The 21964-nt window shown below is 37.4% G+C and overlaps 1 protein-coding gene across 1 annotated transcript in view; it reads left to right on the top strand.

The window, feature by feature from the left end:
* The window catches only part of SLC12A3 (solute carrier family 12 member 3), a 564508-nt gene that overhangs the window by 323925 nt on the left and 218619 nt on the right, over nt 1-21964 (top strand). Inside the window, exons 23-24 of the mRNA XM_044079103.1 lie at nt 12520-12602; nt 20583-20600. Of these exons, the coding sequence (XP_043935038.1) occupies nt 12520-12602; nt 20583-20600 (101 nt within the window). The remainder of the gene's footprint in view (nt 1-12519; nt 12603-20582; nt 20601-21964) is intronic.

Below are 21964 nucleotides of genomic sequence, written 5' to 3'. Positions count from 1 at the left end.
TAACGTACTTCAGGTTCTCCAGGAAGCAAGGAGACCCACCACTTGAAAATCCTACATAGCCAAATGGAAGAGATGTTACTTCTGGTACCATAACAACAATCAGGATCCCAACAATATCAGAGGTTTCTCTTATTCGAAAGTACTTGTAAAACACATGAATACAGGTTTGGCATACTCCCTATCAAAACCTATCTGTCAGACTTCTCTGTATATCTTCTCCTCAATCCACCTGTTATGTTCAGGCCTGAGGTCAAACAATTGCTAAAAGAGGTACTGCATCTAAGACATGCAAGGAAGCCTGTGCCCCCTCCTTGGGACCTAAATTTCATACTGTAAAGAGGTCACTCTGCCACCATTTGAACCAGCCACTTCAGCAAATATCAGATTCTGCACCTGTAAAACTATCTTGCTACTGGCTCTCACTTTTGCCCAAGAGAGTTATTTATAGAACTGCATGCACTCATGGCCATTCTACACTTCCTTATTTTTCACAAGGACAGGGCGTTCCTGATGGCTAACTCCTCCTTCATACCAAAAGTGGTGAATGATGTGTCCCTCAACCAGGCCATCACTCTGGAGATTTTCTTTCCCAACCCACAGAACAGGGGCAGGGGGGACAACTCCTGCATTCCCTAGATATAGACAGAAAAACAGACAACTGAGATTCTGTTTGGACAAAACTAAATCTATTTGTAAGTAATATCAACTGTTTGTCTCATTCATGGACTCCAAAGAGGGACAGACAGTTTCTAAAAAATCCATTACAATCTGAATTTCTAAATACATCTCCTTTTGATACTCACACCACAGCAAGTCCTTGCCCACTTGCCCTTGAGCTCACTCTACCAGAGCAATGGTATTCTGGGGGGACATCTGCAAAGAGATTCATGCCAGGACAATCCTGGAAGCCACCACCTGGTGTTTTGTGGACACTTTCACTAAGCAGTACAGAATTGACACCTTTTCAAGATCCAGAGATACCTTTGCTATGTCAGTCTTTGCTGGACTCTTGGACAGTTCTTCTCACTTCTAACCATCTTCCCTTCTGTTTTCTTGAATTCTGGGAATCACCCATCTGTTTGGAATACTGCAGCAGTGGTCTCAGTCAGGACATAATACAACTGTGTAAGAACTTACCAACGCAGTAAATGTCCAGCTAATCAGTGTTGCAGTATTCCTTCCCACCCTCTTCCCATTTAAATACCATCTCTTTCTCTCTTACTGCCCTGTCTGCAGGACTCTGAGATGAAGGAGGCTCCTCTCACTCCTTGCTAAGCCCCTCTTAGCTGACCAGTTTTTCTCAGAGATCTTTAGGCTGCTGGCTAGGATATAGGCTGAGGATTTATGCTCAAATATCTACCTATATACCCCTCTGCTTGTGAGCTGAGGCCATGTACAATCCAGGGATGGTTAAGCTTTGGTATCCCAGCTGGACATCAGCTGTGAAAACCCATCTGCTTGGAATACTGCAACAGTGATCAGCAGGACATCAATTGTTATGGTCAGTTCTTATCACAAGTGTACTGTCCTTTGTGGAATGATTGAAAACTTCAAACAAAGTCAGTTAGCGTATATGACTTTTTTAAGTAACATATGGTACAGCATGATCACATTTTTCATTTAACAAAATACATACATTTTAATTCCACCTCAGAAAGTCTGGGTTCCTTAGCATTAGGTAGGCACCCCCTTAATGCATGACACTGTAAAAGAATAGTATTCCTAATTCCTGCTAATGGCTATCATTTTGTTAACTGCAGTGTTACTTCAGAGTTTCCTCTTGCTGGACTACTAGTCAACATTTTTTCTGACATAACATGGATTGTTTATACTGGCTACTGCCTTCTTTACTCATCTGTTGTTTTCCTTGAATGTCAAGCACCTTCCTCTCTGCCTCTGTCTGTTTCTCTGCAATCCTTTCTCTTTATCACTCCTGTTTTACTTCTTTATCCTTACACTGTAACATTTCCTCTCACTTCTCCAAAAGGAAACTGCTGGAAGAAATTCATTCACATATTATTCCCATAAATGATGGTCTTTACTTCTTTTGCCAACTGGGCAGCCACAATGGTGCAGCAGTTAGCATTGCTGCCTCACAGCAAGAGGTTCTCTGGTTCGATCCTCAGCTGGGTTGCCTTCTGTGCATAGTCTGCATGTCCTCCCTGTGGGCGTGTGGGTTTCCTCCGGGTGCTCCGGTTTCCTCCCACATCCCAAAGACATACTGTAGGTGGATTGGACACTCTAAGTTGGCCCTAGGTGTGAGTGTGTGTGTGTGTGTGTGTGTGTGTGTGTGTGTGTGTGTGTGTGTGTGTGTGTGTGCCTTCTATGGAAGGTTGGGCGCCGGGCTGGCAACTCGACACTGTAAAAACTCCACTGCCAATCATGAGCGGACAGGTGATCCGCTGTGGCGACCCCTAACTGGGAAAAGCCGAAAGAAGAAGTAGAAGACTTTTTTTTGCTAACTCTTTCTAATGCTGTCCCCAGTAATACCTCTTATCTGCTTCCTGCATTACTTTGTGCTTGCCTGGTTTTAATGTAATGTAATTGTACAGCTTTGCAACATAAATTCCCTCACTCCTGCTTACAACTGCTGACTGTATATATTTAACGAAGTCTACTGTCTACTTTCACATTACATTGAAATCAGTTTTGCATATGTGGTGTGTACTATATTTACTGTATTTTGCTAAGCTAACTTTTCTTTATTTGATCATTGATGTTACTGTATTTAATTTGTTCTACTCTGATATCAGGTGTATCATCTGTTTATTATTTATCTTCTGAGTTATCTGAAAAGTAGCTGCCATCAACAAAGGAGATTTATCCCTGCAATTTATTTTTATTCCTTATCAGCCAGGTAAGATCTGCTACAAGTTAGTCAAATATTTCATCATTATATTATTGGCCAAAGCAAACCTCAAAATACAAATAATCTGCAACTGGTTCTTTCATGAGAAATGGCCTATTTGCTCTGAGACTACGAGAGAAGCAGAGGCGTTGTCTCCTTTAGGTTATGGTCATGTTACAGTTGGTTATATATGTTAGCTGTGAAGGGGGAGCAAGGCAGGGAGTATTATTATGGGAGGGATTGTCACCCCACATGAGTGTTGGGGTGAAAGTTGTTGAAATCAGGATTCTAGTGGGAGTGGTCATAACAGGCATGGGTAACTAACTGTTCAGCACATTTTGTTAAGTTTTTTGCCCAAATGGAGAATTCAGTAAAACAAGGTCAATGGAAAACAGATCTGGCCAGATGATGATGTCCCCATGTTTCCTAGCCATGGTGAACCTACTATTGCCTGTGAAGCCACAGCTCCCCCGCCTTACACTTTCTAGAAATAAAGTTTCTTCTCAGATTTCTTACATCAGGTTCAGGATTAGACAGTCTTACTTAGTCTAGCAACCCCTTAGTCCAGTTACGAAGTCATGCGGGTCACATTGCTTTAGTGAAAATACTGAGTGTGGACTGAGTAGACCCTGCATGCATGTGGTTCTGTTGTTAGCGGTTTTTGAATAGAGTTGTCTGTGTTTGATGTAGTGTGTGTGTGTGTGTGTGTGTGTGTGTGTGTGTGTGTGTGTGTGTACATGTGCACATGTGTGTGTATGTTAGTGTGTATATGTGTGCATCCCAGCACTCATGCGATCATACAGGTACGTGCAGTGTGTGCATGTGTCTGTGTGTTTGTACATGTCTACATTTAGTAAGAGATGTGCACAATTTTTTTTAAGTTACTGTGGTCATTTACTTTGCTGATAGCAAATTACTTTTCTGTTCAATGATCTGAAGAAGCTGTCTCTAATCTTTTAGTTGTGAAATTTTCTTTAGTGGTCTCATTATAAATGCATAAATAACATGCATACAAATCATCATGGAAGAATCCAGTCACATAGCCTGATTTAACCTGCTTATCATAACCCTTACTAAACTAATTTACTGATACATTCTTATTAAAACATAATTTGGATTATAATGCAATCCTAAATATATCATTGTAAATATACATTTATGCAATTAGTAAATTAGGTCCATTCTACATAAACATTGTGCATAGACATTGACCGTGCACTAAGACGTATACATTTTTCATACATTATTCCTTACTCTGATCATTTTAAAAAAAGACTCAGTTACAAATATAATTGTAAGTATGTGAGCTGGAAGCATCTTATTAATAGGATACTTTAAAATCATATAAACAATATCTTTACAACCAAGTAATTCAAAAGAAACACGGAGTGTGTGACAGTGCAGTTAGAAAAGATACAACTAAAAAACCAACAAAAATGACTCAAGCAGTATCCTTGAAGTAGTCGATATCCACCAACAGAGAAAAAATCCAATGAAATTAACTAGCCTACCTTTTTATTTATTTATTAAGAGTGACTTGCCATCTAAACTGTATTTCATCCGCTACTGACGTTTTTGAGGCATAGATACAGGGATGAAAGCACTCAATGTTTAAAATAGTGTTTTTAACCCGGAATGTGTTTGTTACACTATTTCATTGGATTTGTTTTCTGCTGGAGGATATCCACTACTTCAAGGACATTGCATGAGTTATTCTCTTTATCAGCTTGACAGCTACCACTTCTTCATGTCCTGATAGTAACAGCTTTTATATGGCACTTTATATTCAGTCTGGATTTCTTTCCCATAGCCTCTCCCTATGCTAAATATTCTTGAAGAAGCCAATCCTAATCTAGTCCCAGTATTTGAATTGTAATGGTTCATTCTAATTTTAATACAAATACTCTATCAGTGCACAGGCAGACATGCTGGACCTATTGTCCTCAGGCAATACAGTGCTGAGAAACACTACCTTGCCTCCTATACTACATCATTCGGTACACCCGATCATTCCCAAAAACTCTTCTGCAATCTAATTTTTACCAGACTTTAAGATTTATAATACCAAAGTCTCTTTTGCATGCTGTTCAATTTCTAATACTACTTAAATTCAGTAATGCATCATTATATCACCCACGTGTTTGTTACTCCCATGTCTACCCCTTCTAAGAGGACACTGTTAAAATGCAACATTCAAATACAGGATCATCCAGTATTTTTAAGACATGCACACCTTCAGGTTACTGTCATTATCCATCAACCAATCCATAACATACCCCTGCTTCCATTCTGCTTCCATCCAGGAATTCACCAAATCTCCTTATCAGACTAACCAAGCGGTGACCAGGCTTACATCATGTCATATCCCTTGACTTTATTACCAGGAAGATTAATAACATCATACAGTCACTTTAAGCTCAACATGGCTTTCCTCCTTTATCTCAATATATGAAACAAATTATCACATCTAGTACAAGCTGCCAACATCATTCATCCTTCCTAAGTAAACAACTCACACACAACCATGCCAGTCTCATAATGTTCCCATACAGCTTTTCTTTATTACAGTGTGATCCAGACTTGAAACTTTCCTAAAAAAAAAAAAAAAAAAAATATATATATATATATATATATATATATATATATATATATATATATATATGTGTGTATGTATGTGTGTGTGTGCATGTGTGTGTGTATAGGTCCCCTACACATTACCAAAACACCACATCACAGACTTTCATATGATTGAGCTGACAACACCAAAATGACAGAATACCGATCGCTCGAAATACCAACAGTAAATGCACTGTGAGTAACCTGTTGGCCATCCTGACAACCACACAACAATGGCAGCAAACAAAACAAACCCATGTGGGGGGGCTGTGCCCCCCTGCACCCCCTAACTAAATATACCAACTCTGAGATCGCACTACCATGGAGGTAAGGGGCAAAGGTCAACATGCTGGCCAACCACTTCCTTGCCATCCATTTTCCGCCGGTGTTCCGAGCGGTTGGTGATCTGTCATTTTTGTGTTCTCGGCTCGCTCATATGAAAGTTGGTGATGTGGCGTTTTGGGAAACTGAAGGGGACTCCATATCTAAATATATATATTATATATATATATATATATATATATGTATATATATATATATATATATATATATATATATATATATATATATATATATATATATATATATATATATGTGTGTATATATATATATATATATATATATATATATATATATAGTTATATGGGTCTACCTGAAAACACCAACATGCAAAAACACTGACAACGAAATCACAGACACCACAAAATCGAAAGTTCAAAAACACGAAACTTCACATGCCCGACAAACCACAATCCTGACAGTCAACAAACAAAACAAATCCCCTGTCCAAAAAGCACACACACAACACAAGCACATCAAAAACCTTACAAACCTACACTAAACCTTACATACACAACTATCTATGCACTAACCTTAACCCAAACCCTAACCCTAAGGTCCGTCACTATTGCACACTCACCTGACCCGCGCCCTAACCCTAACTCACTTAATCTGCCCCTAACCCTAAAGTCCATCACTATTGCACACTTACCTTACTCGCACCCTAACCCTAAAGTCCGTCACTATCGCACACTTACCTTACCCGCACCCTAACCCTGCCGTCCGTCACTACCACATACTTACACACTAGCACTCGTTTGACATGTCGGTGTTGTCAGCGTCAGGATTGAATAATAGCCTGTGTGTATTACAGTACAGTGAATACTTACGTGCATATTAACATCAAACCACTGTGAGTAAAGTAAAACAAAGTTGATCACACCTCAGACCAAATACTTTTAGGATGCTAATTGTTGCACCTACTGATGATAAAGGCTGCTTCCTGTCCCAAATAACTGAGAATATAGGTGTAATTCTACCCACACGAAACCAAAATCCACTGTAGTTTTCCCAAGCATCATATATCACTAGTCCATTTAGCAGCCTATATAAGTCAGGTTAAATATGTAACTGTTAATCATAGTAGAAAAAAGTTACTGTCAATTTTAAAGTTAAATCTTCCTGTGAAAATTGTCCCATTATTATTACCCATCTCCAAACATTATCATTTTATTTTGCATACAGTGACACAGTGCAGCATATCCTAATTATATCAATAATTCATGTTCTACAATGTACTCAGCAAGAGTCTCTTACATAATAAAAAGTTTGATTTTAAACTTTTTAGGTTAACTATTTCCTTGATCAAAAAACTTTTTTAATAAGGAACATAACTCAGGAAAGTATAATTTCCTTGACAGAAACATTGATGATGCATTCAAATGTCCTAATTGCGTCAGTTAGAAATGATGTGCGATAAGTGTCTACATTACAATCATTATTTCCTTTGTCATACAGAAAAATATGATCAAGTATCTTAATTGCACCAGTTAGGCATGTGATACAAAGTTAACTCCACATGAACAACTTGTAAGCAAGGATAGATGTTTAATTCTTTCATCTTAATGTGTTCAGTATAAGAAATGGCATCACAGTTTAAAGAGCAGACTAGGAACATTATTGTCACCTTATATATTTAATGAAATTGTGATCAACCATTCTCTTTATTCAGCCACAACTGGCCTATATGTCCACATTATGAACATATAAACTTGAAATACATGCACCCAAAGTTACCATCAGTAATAAACACGCTTTTCATAGTCATATATCAGTTGAGCACAACAATTCTATTACCAGTCTAGTTACATTTCTGTAGAAATATTCACCACCTTGAACTACTGTGCTCCAGACATATTATATAAAAGTAGTCTCTCCCCAAGTCCTGTTTAGATTGCCCTACCTCACTCATCCACAACTTCCATTGAACTTAGATGGTCTCCTTGCTTGGAAAAGCTCACATAGACCATCTATTTTTCCATACCATTTAAATGCATTGATAATTCCATTAACTTGGCCTTCAGCTGGAACGACATTCATATCAAGTAAAATTGCTGAAATCATTTTCAGCACTAATGGACTTTGCAGTTTTCTTCACAGCTGTCATACCAAGCTTAGAGGGTATAGGGGTATCATACACACATACACACACACACACATACACACACACATATATGGCAGGGGTGTCTTCTCTCCCCTTTGTTACTTGCATTATATTTAGAACCACTGGCAAAGAAAATAAGGGACTCATAAATTCAAGGATATAATTGGTATGGTAGTCAAAAAAAGCTTGCTGTATTTGCAGATGATATTATTTTATACCTGACAAAACCAGAAAGGGACATTAGAGTGTTATGGAGCATTTTGAGACAGTTTCAGATCTTTTCAGGATACAAAATTAATGAAGCTAAAACAAAGGCAATGGAGGTAAATTATGTACCCACACATTAATTGGTTCAGCAACATCCATATTTATGGGGATTTGATAAAACAAAGTATTTAGGAGTATAGATTAAAAACATTTCCAGAATGGCAGCTAAGGATATGTGGGAAGAGACTAAACAAAATAAAATATAAAAACTGAAAAAATGGAAGCTCCATTGTGTGGAAATCGATAGTAAGATACAAGCAGTTAAAACATTTTTAGTCCCTTTAGTCTTATACACAGGTTAGGCATATTTATATCAACCAGAGAAAAAGTTGTGGATAGCAGTTAATAAAGAGCTGAAGGATTTTATCTGGGATGGAAAGATGGAAAGAGTCAAGTGGGCTAAGCTGATTCTTCTAATAGAAGAGGGTGGATTGGGATTATCCAATTTGAAGGAGTCTTTCAGAGCAACACAGTTAAGGCTCCTATACATAGCACAAGCAGAAAACTAATTTTCAAAGTGGAAAGAGATGATGAAATAGAGGGGAATCTGAAGAAACAAGTAGAGACTGGATATTGGATGCAGACCTTTAAGAAGAATAACAAAAATCAGGTCTATATTAGAACATCGAAATTTCACAATTTTGAATGTTCTAATATCGACCCCTATTCAGCGAATGTTGAAAATAGCGAAACAACAGAAAACCAAATTTTTTCCTAGGGAAAGAATTTGGTTGTTCGTTTCTGTAGTTTCGCTATTTTCAGCGCTGTGGTGGAAAGTTACGGGTTGGGTTCAGGTAAGTGTGTGATTGGGCACAGGTTAGGTGAGTTAGGGTTAGGGCGTGGGTTAGGTATGTGTGCGATTGTATGGACATGAGGGTTAGGGCGGGTTAGGTGAGTTAGGGTTAGGGCGCGAGTGAGGTGAGTGTGTGATAGTGATGGACCTTAGGGTTAGGGTTTGAGTTAAAGTAAGTGGATAGTTAGTGGTGTTTGTATAGTTTAGTGTAGGGTTAGCTGTAAGATTTTAGGTGTATGTGTGTGGATTGCTGTTTGTTTGGTGTGCTTGTGTTGTGTGTATGTGTTTCGGAACAGCACATTTTTTTCCTAGGAAAAAATTCGGTGTTCTGCATGTTTGATGTTGTTAGCATTCGCTGAATAGGGGTCGATATTAGAACATTCGAAATTGTGAAGTTTCGATGTTCTAATATAGACCTACAAAAATCATACAGAATATTTTATTATAGGTTCATAGACTCATAGGTAGGTACTAGGCTATCGGCCCAGGGGCCTACATAAGCCTAGCCAGCAAGGTACCATAGCTTACGTCACCCAAGAAATTTATTTTCCTGTGCCACTGTCCAGCAGAGACACAGAAGTGATCCCCGGAGTGTATTTCCTATTTCCCATCCCCTCATCAAGATTTTTCTTGAACAGTGCTAATGAAGAACTTTGCTTGACATAGATGGGTAGCTTGTTCCAGAGTATAGGAAGTCTCTGGGACAGGTATCTATCCCTCCAGCGTGTCCTGTTTATTGTGGTGATAAGGTTTAGGTCCCTAGAGCATGTAGCTCAGAGGGATTGGGATTTCTTTAGGTGTAGCATGTTCAACAGCTCTGGGTTTGACATAGCTTTATATGTTAGGCAGAGATCACCTCGGAGTAGGCAATATGCTACGGAGTAAAGCTGGAGTTTTTTGAGGCGGTTAGTGTAGGGCATTTGTTTAAGGCCAGTAATCCTCTTTGTGAGGTACTTCTGTGGCCTTTCCAGCTGCTGCAGATGTCTTGTGAGGTACATTCCAAAAGGGGCGTTGTACTCTATAATGGGTCTAATGAGTGATGAGTAGAGGGGAACAATGACCTCTTTTTTCCTGGATGAGAACCCTTTTATGATGAGGTGTGCCACATAGAAGGACTTCCTGACTACTGTGGCGATGAGACTATCAAAGGAGAGATGACTGTCCACCTGGCTCCCAAGGTCTCTTATCATGCATTTGGTGTTAAGTAGATTGCTGCCTATGTGGTAGTTCATGGGTACAGAGTTTTTACCAAAGGGGATGACACTGCACTTTTTGGCATTGAGCTTGAGGTCATGGCTCTGACACCAGGCATCTGTCTCAGTGAGGCCCTTCTGTAGGATGTCCACATCATTTGGGAACTTGACTATTGGTCCTAGTTTGCAGTCATCTGTGAATTTCGTTAGCCAGAGGCCTTCTGTGTTAGTCTGTACTTCAGAGAAGTAGATACCAAACAGGAGAGGTCCCATAATGTAGCAGAAAGTATTCTAAGAACTAAGCCAACACAGGAATGGAGAAAGGAGATTCTGCCAATAGAGATGACTGCAATTAGGGATACAGACAATAGGCAAAAGGGGGATAGAATTTATTGGAGAAAATTGGCAAAGGAACCAGGGTATTGAGAGCAAATAACTAGAGAGGGAAACGTAATACAGTGGGAAGATGCCAAGAATTTATTTGGACTGCAGGTTAGAGACTGCCTTCCCTATCAAGGATTGATATCAAAGAGAAAGAAACAGGGGGTCCTAAATGAAAGATCAGGACTGTTAGAGTTTTTAGTAGAATCTAGAACAGAAGTTGCATTAAAAAAGGAATAATTAGTAGAGCATAATAAATATTGCATGATAACTGTAAGAATCAATCAGAGGAGGTTAGAAATGATTGGAAAGAGAGACTGGATAAGCAATTCACAAAGAAACAATAGGGGGATATAGCTATGTCTCCCAAATATGGAACAAAGTCTAGAATATTTAGGAGTTTTGATTTGGAAGTGTTTAAATAGGTATTTTTATACCCCAAGTAGATTCCAAAGGATTTTTCCTCAGGTAGACAGCAAATGTTGGAGGTGTGATGGGGAAGAAAGAGGTAATTGGGAACACATTTTCTGGAAGTATAATGAGTTGGCAGACATTAAAGATTCCCTGCAGACTGCTCTGTCAGAGATACTGTGTGAGCAAATTGGTGTTGGTGCAACTAGGGAAATCAATTTTTATGAGCTATGATGCAGAATTAGAATTGCCTAGACATAGTAAGGCCTTGCTGAGTCTAATTATGGTGGATGCCAAAAATGCAATTACTAAAAAGTCAAAACTAACTTTACTACAAGTAGTGAATATAGTAAGAGATAAAACAACTAGAACTGGGATCTTTAGAAAAGGGTAATAGCAAATTACATAGGAAAAATGGGGATTGTGGGAACAATACATGCAGAGGAGGAACCAGGTTTAAAAAATGGCAGGATTTGAATGAGTTATGTAATGTCTGTCTGACAATGACTGGATAGATTATAAGTAATATATAATGTTTGCAACTACAATTATGTCAACATGGTTTGTAATATATAATGTTTGCAACTGGAATTGTGTAGATATGGTTTGTTTTCATTTATACAAATGTAAGATTGCCTATGTCATACATGATAATTTAATAAAGATGTTTCATGTTTAAAAAAAAAAGATGGCTAAACTTAGCCAGTAGTAGAGTCTAATATATGTACCATGAGATCTGTATACAAGTTCAGTGATAAGCAGTTTAAGTATGGGCAGCAGTAAAATAATATACCAGCACAGGGGCTCTTCTACAGATGCAAATATAATTGCAGCTCTGAATGGGAGAGGCTGTCAGACAGAAAGTCAAGGAGAGTACTGGCTATGACAGGCAGAAGTACCTTTTTTAGGAGAACAGGTAGGTAATTTTTGTATTAGTAATGTTCACCCTTACAGTGAGATGAGATTTACAAAGAAAAAGCTCTTTGCTATGATATAAATAAGGATCCTACTATCTATGACTCCTTTTTCTTGATAAGTCAAATAGTGCAGTCAGTACTAGAACAAGAGATCTCAATGTACATCAGGAAATAAATAAATAAAATTAAATGGAGGTTTTGGTTTATCACACGTTTCCCCTTGTTATGGAATAGGATCCCCTTGCATGTCAAGCAGTGTGGTTCCCTGCTGACCTTCAAATATAGCTTAGACAATGGATGAGGAGCATAAAACTCTATGACTTACTGGCTATACCCTCCTTAAAAAGAGCAGGATAGCCTAAGGGTGATTTTTAGTAAAGCAATGGTCTCTGGTAAAATAGCCTTGTATTTCTTATCTATGTAGCACAATATTAGACCTAAATGTTCCCTGTTACTATTTCTCTCATACACTAATGCATACGCGCACGCGCACACACACACACACACACACACACACACACACACACACACACACACACACACACACACACACACACGCAGGTCTGGTTTAAAGCAATAATTTGCAAGTTTCACCCATTTCACAGAGCACTTCATTTTTCTTTACATTTTCTGCCTTTCTTTTATTTCAGTGACGCCTTTGATTTCAATTTTGGTTTATGCATTTTGAGGATAAAAGATGGTCTGGACATGTCCAAGTATGTGCAAGCTCATGGTAAGTACCTATGTCACCTTTTGAGAACAACTGCTAAGATAGATATCTGGAGTAATGCATTGTTGTTACTTATACCATTCCTATAACCAAACTCAGTTACAGATTTTTAGAAACATATCGACAGCTAATGATTAGTAGTCATTTTAGGAATCACTGAAATGTATCATGTATGGCTGATCAAACTTAATACTTCTATTCTGCCAGAGTGTATTAATGTGACTGTGAATGAAGCAAGCAGTGAAATATCTTCATGTTCCTTGTAGATTTAAAGTAAAGCTGATACTGAAAAGCCTGAAGGGCCTGGTATTCTGAAATTCTACCTGGTATAAAATTAACAATTTTATTTATATTATTCAATTTGTATATTACATAGGTGGGCTTGTCCAAAAGACTTTTTCAGCCACACAGCAACATTAGCTTCCCTCTCTCTCTCTCTCTCTATATATATATATATATATATATTATATCTTATCTAAAAATAGTGCATGCACGTGAAATAAGTATGATACATTATAGGTTATTTCACTTATCAGTTTCAGAACTGGGTTATTGATGACTTAATGGTTTATAAAATGAATTGTGAACAAGCTTCATCATTTAAACATGGGTTTGATTTCCCATTCTCATTTTGCATACTCATATAACTGGACCAAAATGTGTGGGTTATTCTTGAAGGAAGTACAGTTTTTGTTTTTCATGCCCTATTTGACTAGAAAGTGATAAATAAAGGAGATATTTACAACCTTCTATAAGAAACATAAGCATAACAATGTATGCACTATTATTACAAATTGGATTCAAACCTGAATATTGTAATCCATTGCACATGCTTATTACTTGCACGGTTAAATGGTCGTGATAATTCTAAAATCTAAATCCAGTTTTTATGTCTTTTCTTTGCATTGCAATGCCATACAAATGTATGTATCCTATAGGGACATACAGGACACCTACTACATAATTCAACACAAAACCTGTACTAGGAGGAAATAAACAAGAATTGATGGCTGTGTTCTAATATCTGTACTGTAAAAAATGAGTGAAGAAATTAAGATTATGTTAAGACAGTTTTAGTGATACATAATGGTGTTTTTGTGCAATATTACACTACTATGACTTGCTCAATTTCAGCCTATCAAGTTACTTAAAATCAAAAGATTTATAAGGACACAGCAATAGCAAATAATATACCCCTGGTAAGCCTCATGACTGTAACTAGTGAGGGAGTACCTTCAGACATCCACCCTATGACATCTTCTATACCATGAGACAAACATACTGTAGATATGCTGGTATACATCATCCCACTCAGCAGTGATAGTACTCTCTGATATAGAGATGAAACCATATGTAAACTCTGTCACTAATTATGGAATTGTATTTTGAGTACAGCTTACAGACTTTATGGGTATGTACTTTATCTGAGCGATATTGATGTTTTGCATTTTTTGCATCATCTACATTCCTCTATATCCATTAACTTTACCTTGCCCCTGTTGTATTTACATTTTTGTGCCTGGATAACTGTACTGTACAGTTGCTATGTCATAAGCAGTGCTTTGTTTGCTGCAATAATTTTTCAGTACCCTTCTGAACTGTTAGCCCTGCAGAAAGTTATTCCTGCCAAAGAGCAATATTTGTCATAAATTTTCTGTCAAAAATTCCAGGGTTTAAAGTTTTAAGATAGATTATCCAACTGTATGAGGGCTTGTTTTATACTATAAACATTGTAGTTCCAATATTTGTTAACGTATTTAATGTACTGTTTGTTGACATTGTTTTTGCTTTACAATTTAGGGTATGATTGAAAAAGGTCGCTTGTACGAGCTTACCTATGTGGTAAACAAATTGAACAAAATAAATAAAATTGTTAATTTTATACCAGGCAGAATTTAAGAATAGCAGGCCCTTCAGGATTTTCAGTATCAGCTTTATTTTTCATCAACAAGGAACATGAAAATATTTCACTGCTCGCATCATTCATAGTCACATAAAACACATTAATATACTTTGTCAGACCACTAAGCATAGATATGAGAAAGTGTAGCATTTCTGTTTATAAATAATTGCAAGGATTTAATACTTTCAAGTAAAAATTTAATAAGTTCTTTAGTAATGAATTATGTATTTGTTTTTCCTGGTGAATAGGCAATGCAGGAATATTTTTTTACAAATATATCATGTGCACGTAGCAAGGCTTACTTCAGCAGCAAAATAAGGAATTATAAACACACCTTCACTTAGCATTACATATGAACTCAAGGCTTATTATATGCATAACAAGCTTTGCTTTAGCAACAAGAAGAATGTTTTGGCACACCTTTAGTCATTTAATTAGCAATAAATATATATGGACTTCTGTTTCAAAGCCTTCTGTTCATGGATTCATGTTGATCCATCGCAAGTGGTTTCAATGACAGCAAATAAACGAAAACCAGTTCACTGAAACTGCCTTCAGTGAACATTGACATAGTTTTTTTTTTGCACAGGGCAAATCCCCAATGCACCCCCACAAACCCCCTGGAATTATATATACCAATTCCAAAGTTGCACAACAGTGGAGAAAAAGGCAATCTCCACTTTTGTCGAAGGCGGTTTCTGCCAACTGGCTATGGTTTCTTTGCATTCTCTGAAATCTCCTTCGACAAAATGGCATGCTCCCTTGTTTGCATGTCAGTGATTTTTGATGTTTAGGAATGAACATGTTAGGCACTCAACAAATGGTAACAACCAAAAAACACAATATGCCATAGAACTGGAACTAAGCACTTATTTTCTCTTTACTTTTTAAGAACTTCATCAAAATAAAACATACAAAAACAACTGTACATTTGTATATAGTTATTCATGATGTCATCAATTAAAAGACCAATCAGTTTTTCCAATCAATTAAATAGATTCTTAAAGAAATCATCAGTTTAAATCAGTCTTAAATACCTTTATACTTCAATAAATTTTTTAACAGAAATTCAATCATTAAGTCCTGGAGACATATAAATGTGTAAAAAACTTGCCAGTTTAATTCTAAATATTCAAGATAAGCATTAAATTATCCAACAAAATTAGTTTTATCTACTCATTCTATAAGTACAAAATAAGACCTTCCTAAAATCCAGGCACTTCTGAGCGTGTCTGGCTAGGGAATTTTTATTATCTCTCTCTTTTTTTTTAATTGTTAATACATGTTCTTTTATCCGGTCAGCTAAACTATATATAGTTTTTTCCCATGTAAAAACTATCAGAATTTGAGCACAGGCAAGGTGTGGTAATCCATCACTCTGGCAGTTACATATGTCCCTTGCTGTCAGAACAAAACCGATATGTTTAAAATAATAGCTACCTATGGATTATATAAACCTACAATAACTGCAGTTTTGACATACGTAGGTGCCATAAGTTTTGGTTTGTTTACTTGTCTTTTACTGGGATGGCTGTTCTAGAATCTGTTTTAAATTTTAATCTTCTTAAAAATAACATTTGTGCCATTACCAATAACTTCTGACAAATCTTGATTGCCTAAAATTATTTTGCAGTTGTCAGTAATTACTTTACAAATCATAGGACCATCCGTACTTATAGGAATAGGGAAAAAACAACTTAACTCACTACTCCTCATATTGTTGCTGTTACTCTCTACTTTGTTGGGAGCAAACCTGCTTTTAAAATAAGTGGAAACTTAATATGCCTTTGTATTTAACGTCTGACACACCCCCATCAGTGAAGGAAAAAGTTACAAATCAGCATTCAGAGGACCTACATTTTACCCCTCTCTGCCTCTTTACCGCTCTAAATATTTTGGGTGCCATCCATAATACCACAAAAACAAAAGCAATTCAGGTTCCTACCACGTGATCGAAAATTGTAAACGATGAACGTGTATTGAGCAAACCCAATTGGTCGAAACTTCGAAACATCGCTTGCATAACACAGAAATCACCGTAGGGAATATTTTACCTTTACTTCAATGCAGTGCGATGTCGGAATAGGAATATTTAAGTAGTGGGGGTGCCCCCCACATGGGGAGTGCATGGGGGCTTGTCCCCTGCCTTCAGCATTTAGGTAAGTATAGTTTTTTATTTTTATTTTTTTATTATATTTTCGAAATTTCAAACATCGCTTACATGGTGTCGACCATATGGTGTTCAATGTTTGAAACTTTCGAAAATATAATATAGAGCTGAGGAATTCAATATTCCTTCAAATTCTGTCTTAGATTTTTAAGCATTTCACACATACATCAACCATAATCTAATACTCTCTCCCTTATTATCAGTGTGCAGTATTCGTAAGACAAATTAACATAATCTATTAAAAACTATTTCAGCTTGCTTCTGACGATATTTGCAACACTATACTTTAAAGCATTCTAACATTCATTATTTCTTTTTCTCCCCCAGGCAAAATGAAAGATAAATAATTTCATATTAATAACTTTATTATCCCCACTTACATCTTTTACATGAACCCATTAATCTCTTTTAAATATCTATCACCTTTAATAAATGTTTGCTTTCATGACCTGTCATAAAGTCACTCTTGTTGCTTCATTCCGGCTTTCCTCAATTACCCTCATCAAGCTAAACAGGCAACCTTTAGTTATATTGCCAGAAGGCAATACATGCTGCAATTTTAATGCCATGCTTTTCTGTGATGCTCCTGCATTGTAATCCGTTTTCTTTCTAATTAATTCACTTTATTTTCTTCACTCAATACTCTGGTCACTCGTGTCTTTTTAACTTCCACAATTAAAATTCATTCAGCCTTACATCCATCCTTATACGCATTATTCGTCATATTTTATTTTATTGTATTTATTCATTTTCCAAGGTAGAGCACTGAATCTCCTTGGACCTTTTTCACACTCAGCCCAGGAACTGTCTCACCTTATGTGACTTGCTCAGAATTACACAGTTAGGCAATAGAGGCTGCGGGAATCAAACCTTGCACCACTGGATCACAGGAAACAGCTCATTAACATTTCCTTAAGCCTCTTATGTCAAATGCCAGACTTTTTATATTTTCTATACTTTATGTTCCAGCTTATTTCATTTCCCTGCTCAACTGTATTTACTTCCCTCATTTCCATCAGCATTACAGAAGTCAAGCAAACAATAGCACTGCATATTTAGCAGCATCCCCCAGTTCATAAAGCATTACAATCACCATAAAACACTGTCACATTTTCCATCTATCACATAGGAGTAACCACCAATATAATTCCTTCATTCCTTCTTTGCCGCAAATTTACATGTCTCTGAAAGGCCAGACAACCTAACCACATTTCAATAACCACCATTAGAACTTGGTCCCAGCATGGCCACTCTATCCTTCAAATTTTCCTTTGCTTGCAATTCTTCCCATTAGGTTACACTCCTCAATGTAATTTGTTACTTTCATCCTATTTTTTTCAGTCTTAGTGGGTTTTATCTGCATTCTGAGTTATCTGTAGTAAAAAAAAAGACAGATAAATATGTTTGTAATGTACTCCCAATGAAATTAGTAACATAAAAACAATCCTTATAGGATTATTTAACTTCCATTCCTTGTATTAAGGGCTCCTACTTTTAATAAACACCTATTAATTATTTTACTGAGATTCTGACTGACCACCCCACATATTAACTATACAAAGTATTACATTATCTTACAAACATTTTTTAAGGCAGGCCTTTACTGTCAGTAACAAACCTTCAACACATATTACAGGCTTAGCAACAGTAATATTGAAATCTCATAATAACTACAGTGAAATAACATTTACCATCCCTCCCTCAAAGGATATAATACTTTTAATATCAAAATAAGGGTTCTTTTAGAGTCATTATATCAAGAGTCTGTTCTTATGGTACAGGATGTTAATGTCACACTCAGTATTTAATGCTTCAGTATAATGCCAAGTGTACACACACACACACACACACACACACACACACACACACACACACACACACACACTACACGCACACACACACACACACACACACACACACACACACACACACACACACACACACACACACACACACACTTGATTTTATATCACCACACATAGAATAAGCTGAATTCAAAATAAAGTGAGCAAGCCAAGTAAACATTTTCCTATGGGTTCATTTAAAATGCTACCCTTTATTAACATATCACTCATCACAAAATGATCTGTTGCCATTATATATTTTAGTACACAATTTTGATTATGAACTCAATATACTATCCCCTATATAATAATATATCCCTTCAAATAAATGGTTAAACTCAAAGTTCAGTAAAATTGATCTTCTTTTACTTCACCTGAAATTACATTAGTCTCACTGCATTTTATTTTTTCTGACACATCATCAGTATTATCAAATGCTAACATTTTCCCATTCCAAAATACCTTTACAGTAGTAGGAAATGACATTTTACATTTCCTTTATGCTTATTCTCCCTTATTGTATCAACAAAACATGAACGTTTTTAATGTCACTTCTATTCCTGTTCCATAAACATCCACTTTTCAGCCACATCCAGTTTTCTGCATTGCTGATATAACTTGCACAATAGTTGTTGGGTCTTATAACTCGTCAGCACCTCGGTCAGTGTGGCCTGAGTGTTCTACTTCAGACAGTAGTAAACATGTCACTGACAAGTACATGTATGACTCTGTCATTGTCCATGTTGGTGTGAATGACTTGAGACTTACCTCCCTGGACTATATGAAGAGATACATGATTGAGCTTTCAGAGTATGTGTCCCAGGCAGGTATGAACCTAGCCTTAAGCAGCATCCTACCTTCACCAAGAAGGAAACCACAATGCCAACAAACAATAATTGACTTCAACAATTGGCTTAGTTTCTGGTGTCATTACAAGGTGATCCAGTATCTGTCTGCCTGGGATGGCATGGTTGACAGGCCTCGATGCTTTGCCAGAGATGGCCTCCACATGTCACCACTGGGATTCCGGATCCTGTCCAACACTGTTGCCTCCCCCATTGTGCCTTTTTTAGGCAATGTCCCAAAGTCAAATCTTCCAACAAAAAAGATCTGTCAAAATGGAAATTAAAGTCATGCTGCTTAATGCTAGGAGCCTTAACCTGAAAATGCATTCACTGGCGGTTCTCCTTGCACTGGAAGATGTTGATGCCTGTGTGGTTACAGAAACTTGGTGCAGAAAGCATTGCTGCCTTACTAAGTTATACCTCATTCTACACATTCCGACCCCAAAATTAGGTCAGGAAGACTAATGGTGGTGGAGTCTCTATCTTCATTAAGGACAGGCACACCTCCAGACTAGCTTGCCAGCATGATGCAGTGGAACTACTCCAGGTGCAACCGACAGTTGGCAAGACACCCATCCAAGTTATAGCCAGCTATAGACCCCCCTCCATGACTCAGGACACCCACCTCTCCTACCTGGATCTACTTGAGTCCATCAATGTACTCCCAAACACCCGGATGCAGTTGGCCACCTACTTGTGTCTGTAATTCTTATCTGTATATGAGTCCATCTGATGTTTAAATGCATGTTATTTACATATCTGTTTTACGCAGACCTGAAGCTTATTGCATAGTAATGCAAGACACACTGTCAAAAATATATCCCTTTTCAATTTGTCTTAAGCTATAGTGTAGTTTACAATACTCTATGCCTGCCAAATGGAAACTGTAATTAACAAACAAAGACTCAAAATGAACAGCTAGTGCATTCAAAGCTAGATGCACCTTTAATTCGTCTATAACAATAATGATAACCAATAATACAGTAAACTCTCAGTTAATCAGAACTCAAGCAACCGGTACTCTTAAGCAACCGGCAAAAATAAAAAACGAAGAAATACAGTACAATTTTCATGTGTTGCACTTTCTGTTTTCCCCCCGCAGAAAGATACCTTACATTTTTAGAATTTTAGAGTTTTAAAAAGGAAGACAGGAATAAATTCTTTCTCTCCCCAACCTGAAAACAAATCAAACCAAACAAATAGTATAGGGTACAGTATTAGTCAGTCCTATTTTTAATAGTAACTCTCAAGCAACCAGAAACTACAGTTATCCGGTATCTACCAATCCCCATGGGTCCAGTTAACTGAGAGTTTACTGCAATAATAATAATAATGAGGCCAATAACAATAACCAAAATTTTAGTCAATTTTCTGATAGATAGGCGGGATTAAGATCCCATTTGTACTGCACATGAGGTGTAGCACAGATAATGTCCATCTAGTGAGTCAATATTCTCGTGGTTTAGAAATTAAACATGTCAGTTTCTTCATAACTTATCTGTGAGCTTATGCTCAGTGAACACCAGGCAATGGAATAAATGGGGCAAAGCAAAGCTGTGGTGCAGTCCACTGATACCCACAGCAAAGTAATCACTATGGTTACATGGATGTGTAGGACCTCCAATGAAACAGAACAATGGGCATTTGATGGGGAACACCATGACATCTGGGTAACACAGAATGTTAGTGCTATGCATCCTACAACTAAATATCATACTAGGAAAGTAAGGAGATGTGAAGCAGAAGGAGAAACAGACAAACAGTGCAGCAGAGGAACAAATGATTGTGGATCAGAGCATAGCTGGGAAGTATTACTGTGGACTGCAAGGAGTTTGGGTAGGAAGATGGTGTAGCTATTGGCAGTAACGAAGAAGGGGCGTGTGAACACTGCCAGTAAAACAGAAATATGGCCAAGATGGAGTATAACATGTAGGTGCCAGGGTTTATGTTGTTTAGAATTGACAGCTGGGGGAGGGAGGGATAGATGGAACCTTGTGATCTAGAAAAGAAGTGGGGTTAGAGAAAGAAAAGCACCATACTGAGCAGGGTGAGTGAGTGACAAGTGCCAGAATTTAGGATAAGTACCCTAACAGTTAAGACAGAAAAAGAAGCGATAATGGCGGATTCAGTGCATTGGTCCTAGACACATCAATAGAATGGAATGACAGATTGCAGAATAGTATACAAATGGCATAGAATAAAGGTGAAAATAATCATTGTGGGTTTAAGTCTGCTAATTGCACACTAGGAGATCCCAAACTCGGAGTATAGAGAGAGTGGAAAGTGATTGAGATTTTGGGCTATGAAAGGTTTATCAAGCTGATATAAGACCATGGCAGAAAGGATAGAATTTAAGATGTGGTCCTAATAAAGGCAGAGTGGATGAGTGATGAAGGTTTTAAGTGAAGACATCCTTAGCCAGCACTAATCACAACAGTGTGTGTGTGTGTGTGTGTGTGTGTGTGTGTGTGTGTGTGTGTGTGTGTGTGTGTGTGTGTGTGTGTGTGTGTAGGAGGGTAAGAAACCAATGCTAAAGCTGGTGGAATGAGATTTTAAGAGACTTTATTATGTTGAGCTAAGGGAGAAGGCCAATAGTGGTTAGT

Source organism: Protopterus annectens, chromosome 8.part0 (genome assembly GCF_019279795.1).
Source record: "Protopterus annectens isolate FY-2018-M chromosome 8.part0, PAN1.0, whole genome shotgun sequence".
Taxonomy (NCBI): Eukaryota; Metazoa; Chordata; order Ceratodontiformes; family Protopteridae; genus Protopterus; species Protopterus annectens.
This window is presented reverse-complemented; position numbering and strand designations above follow the sequence as displayed.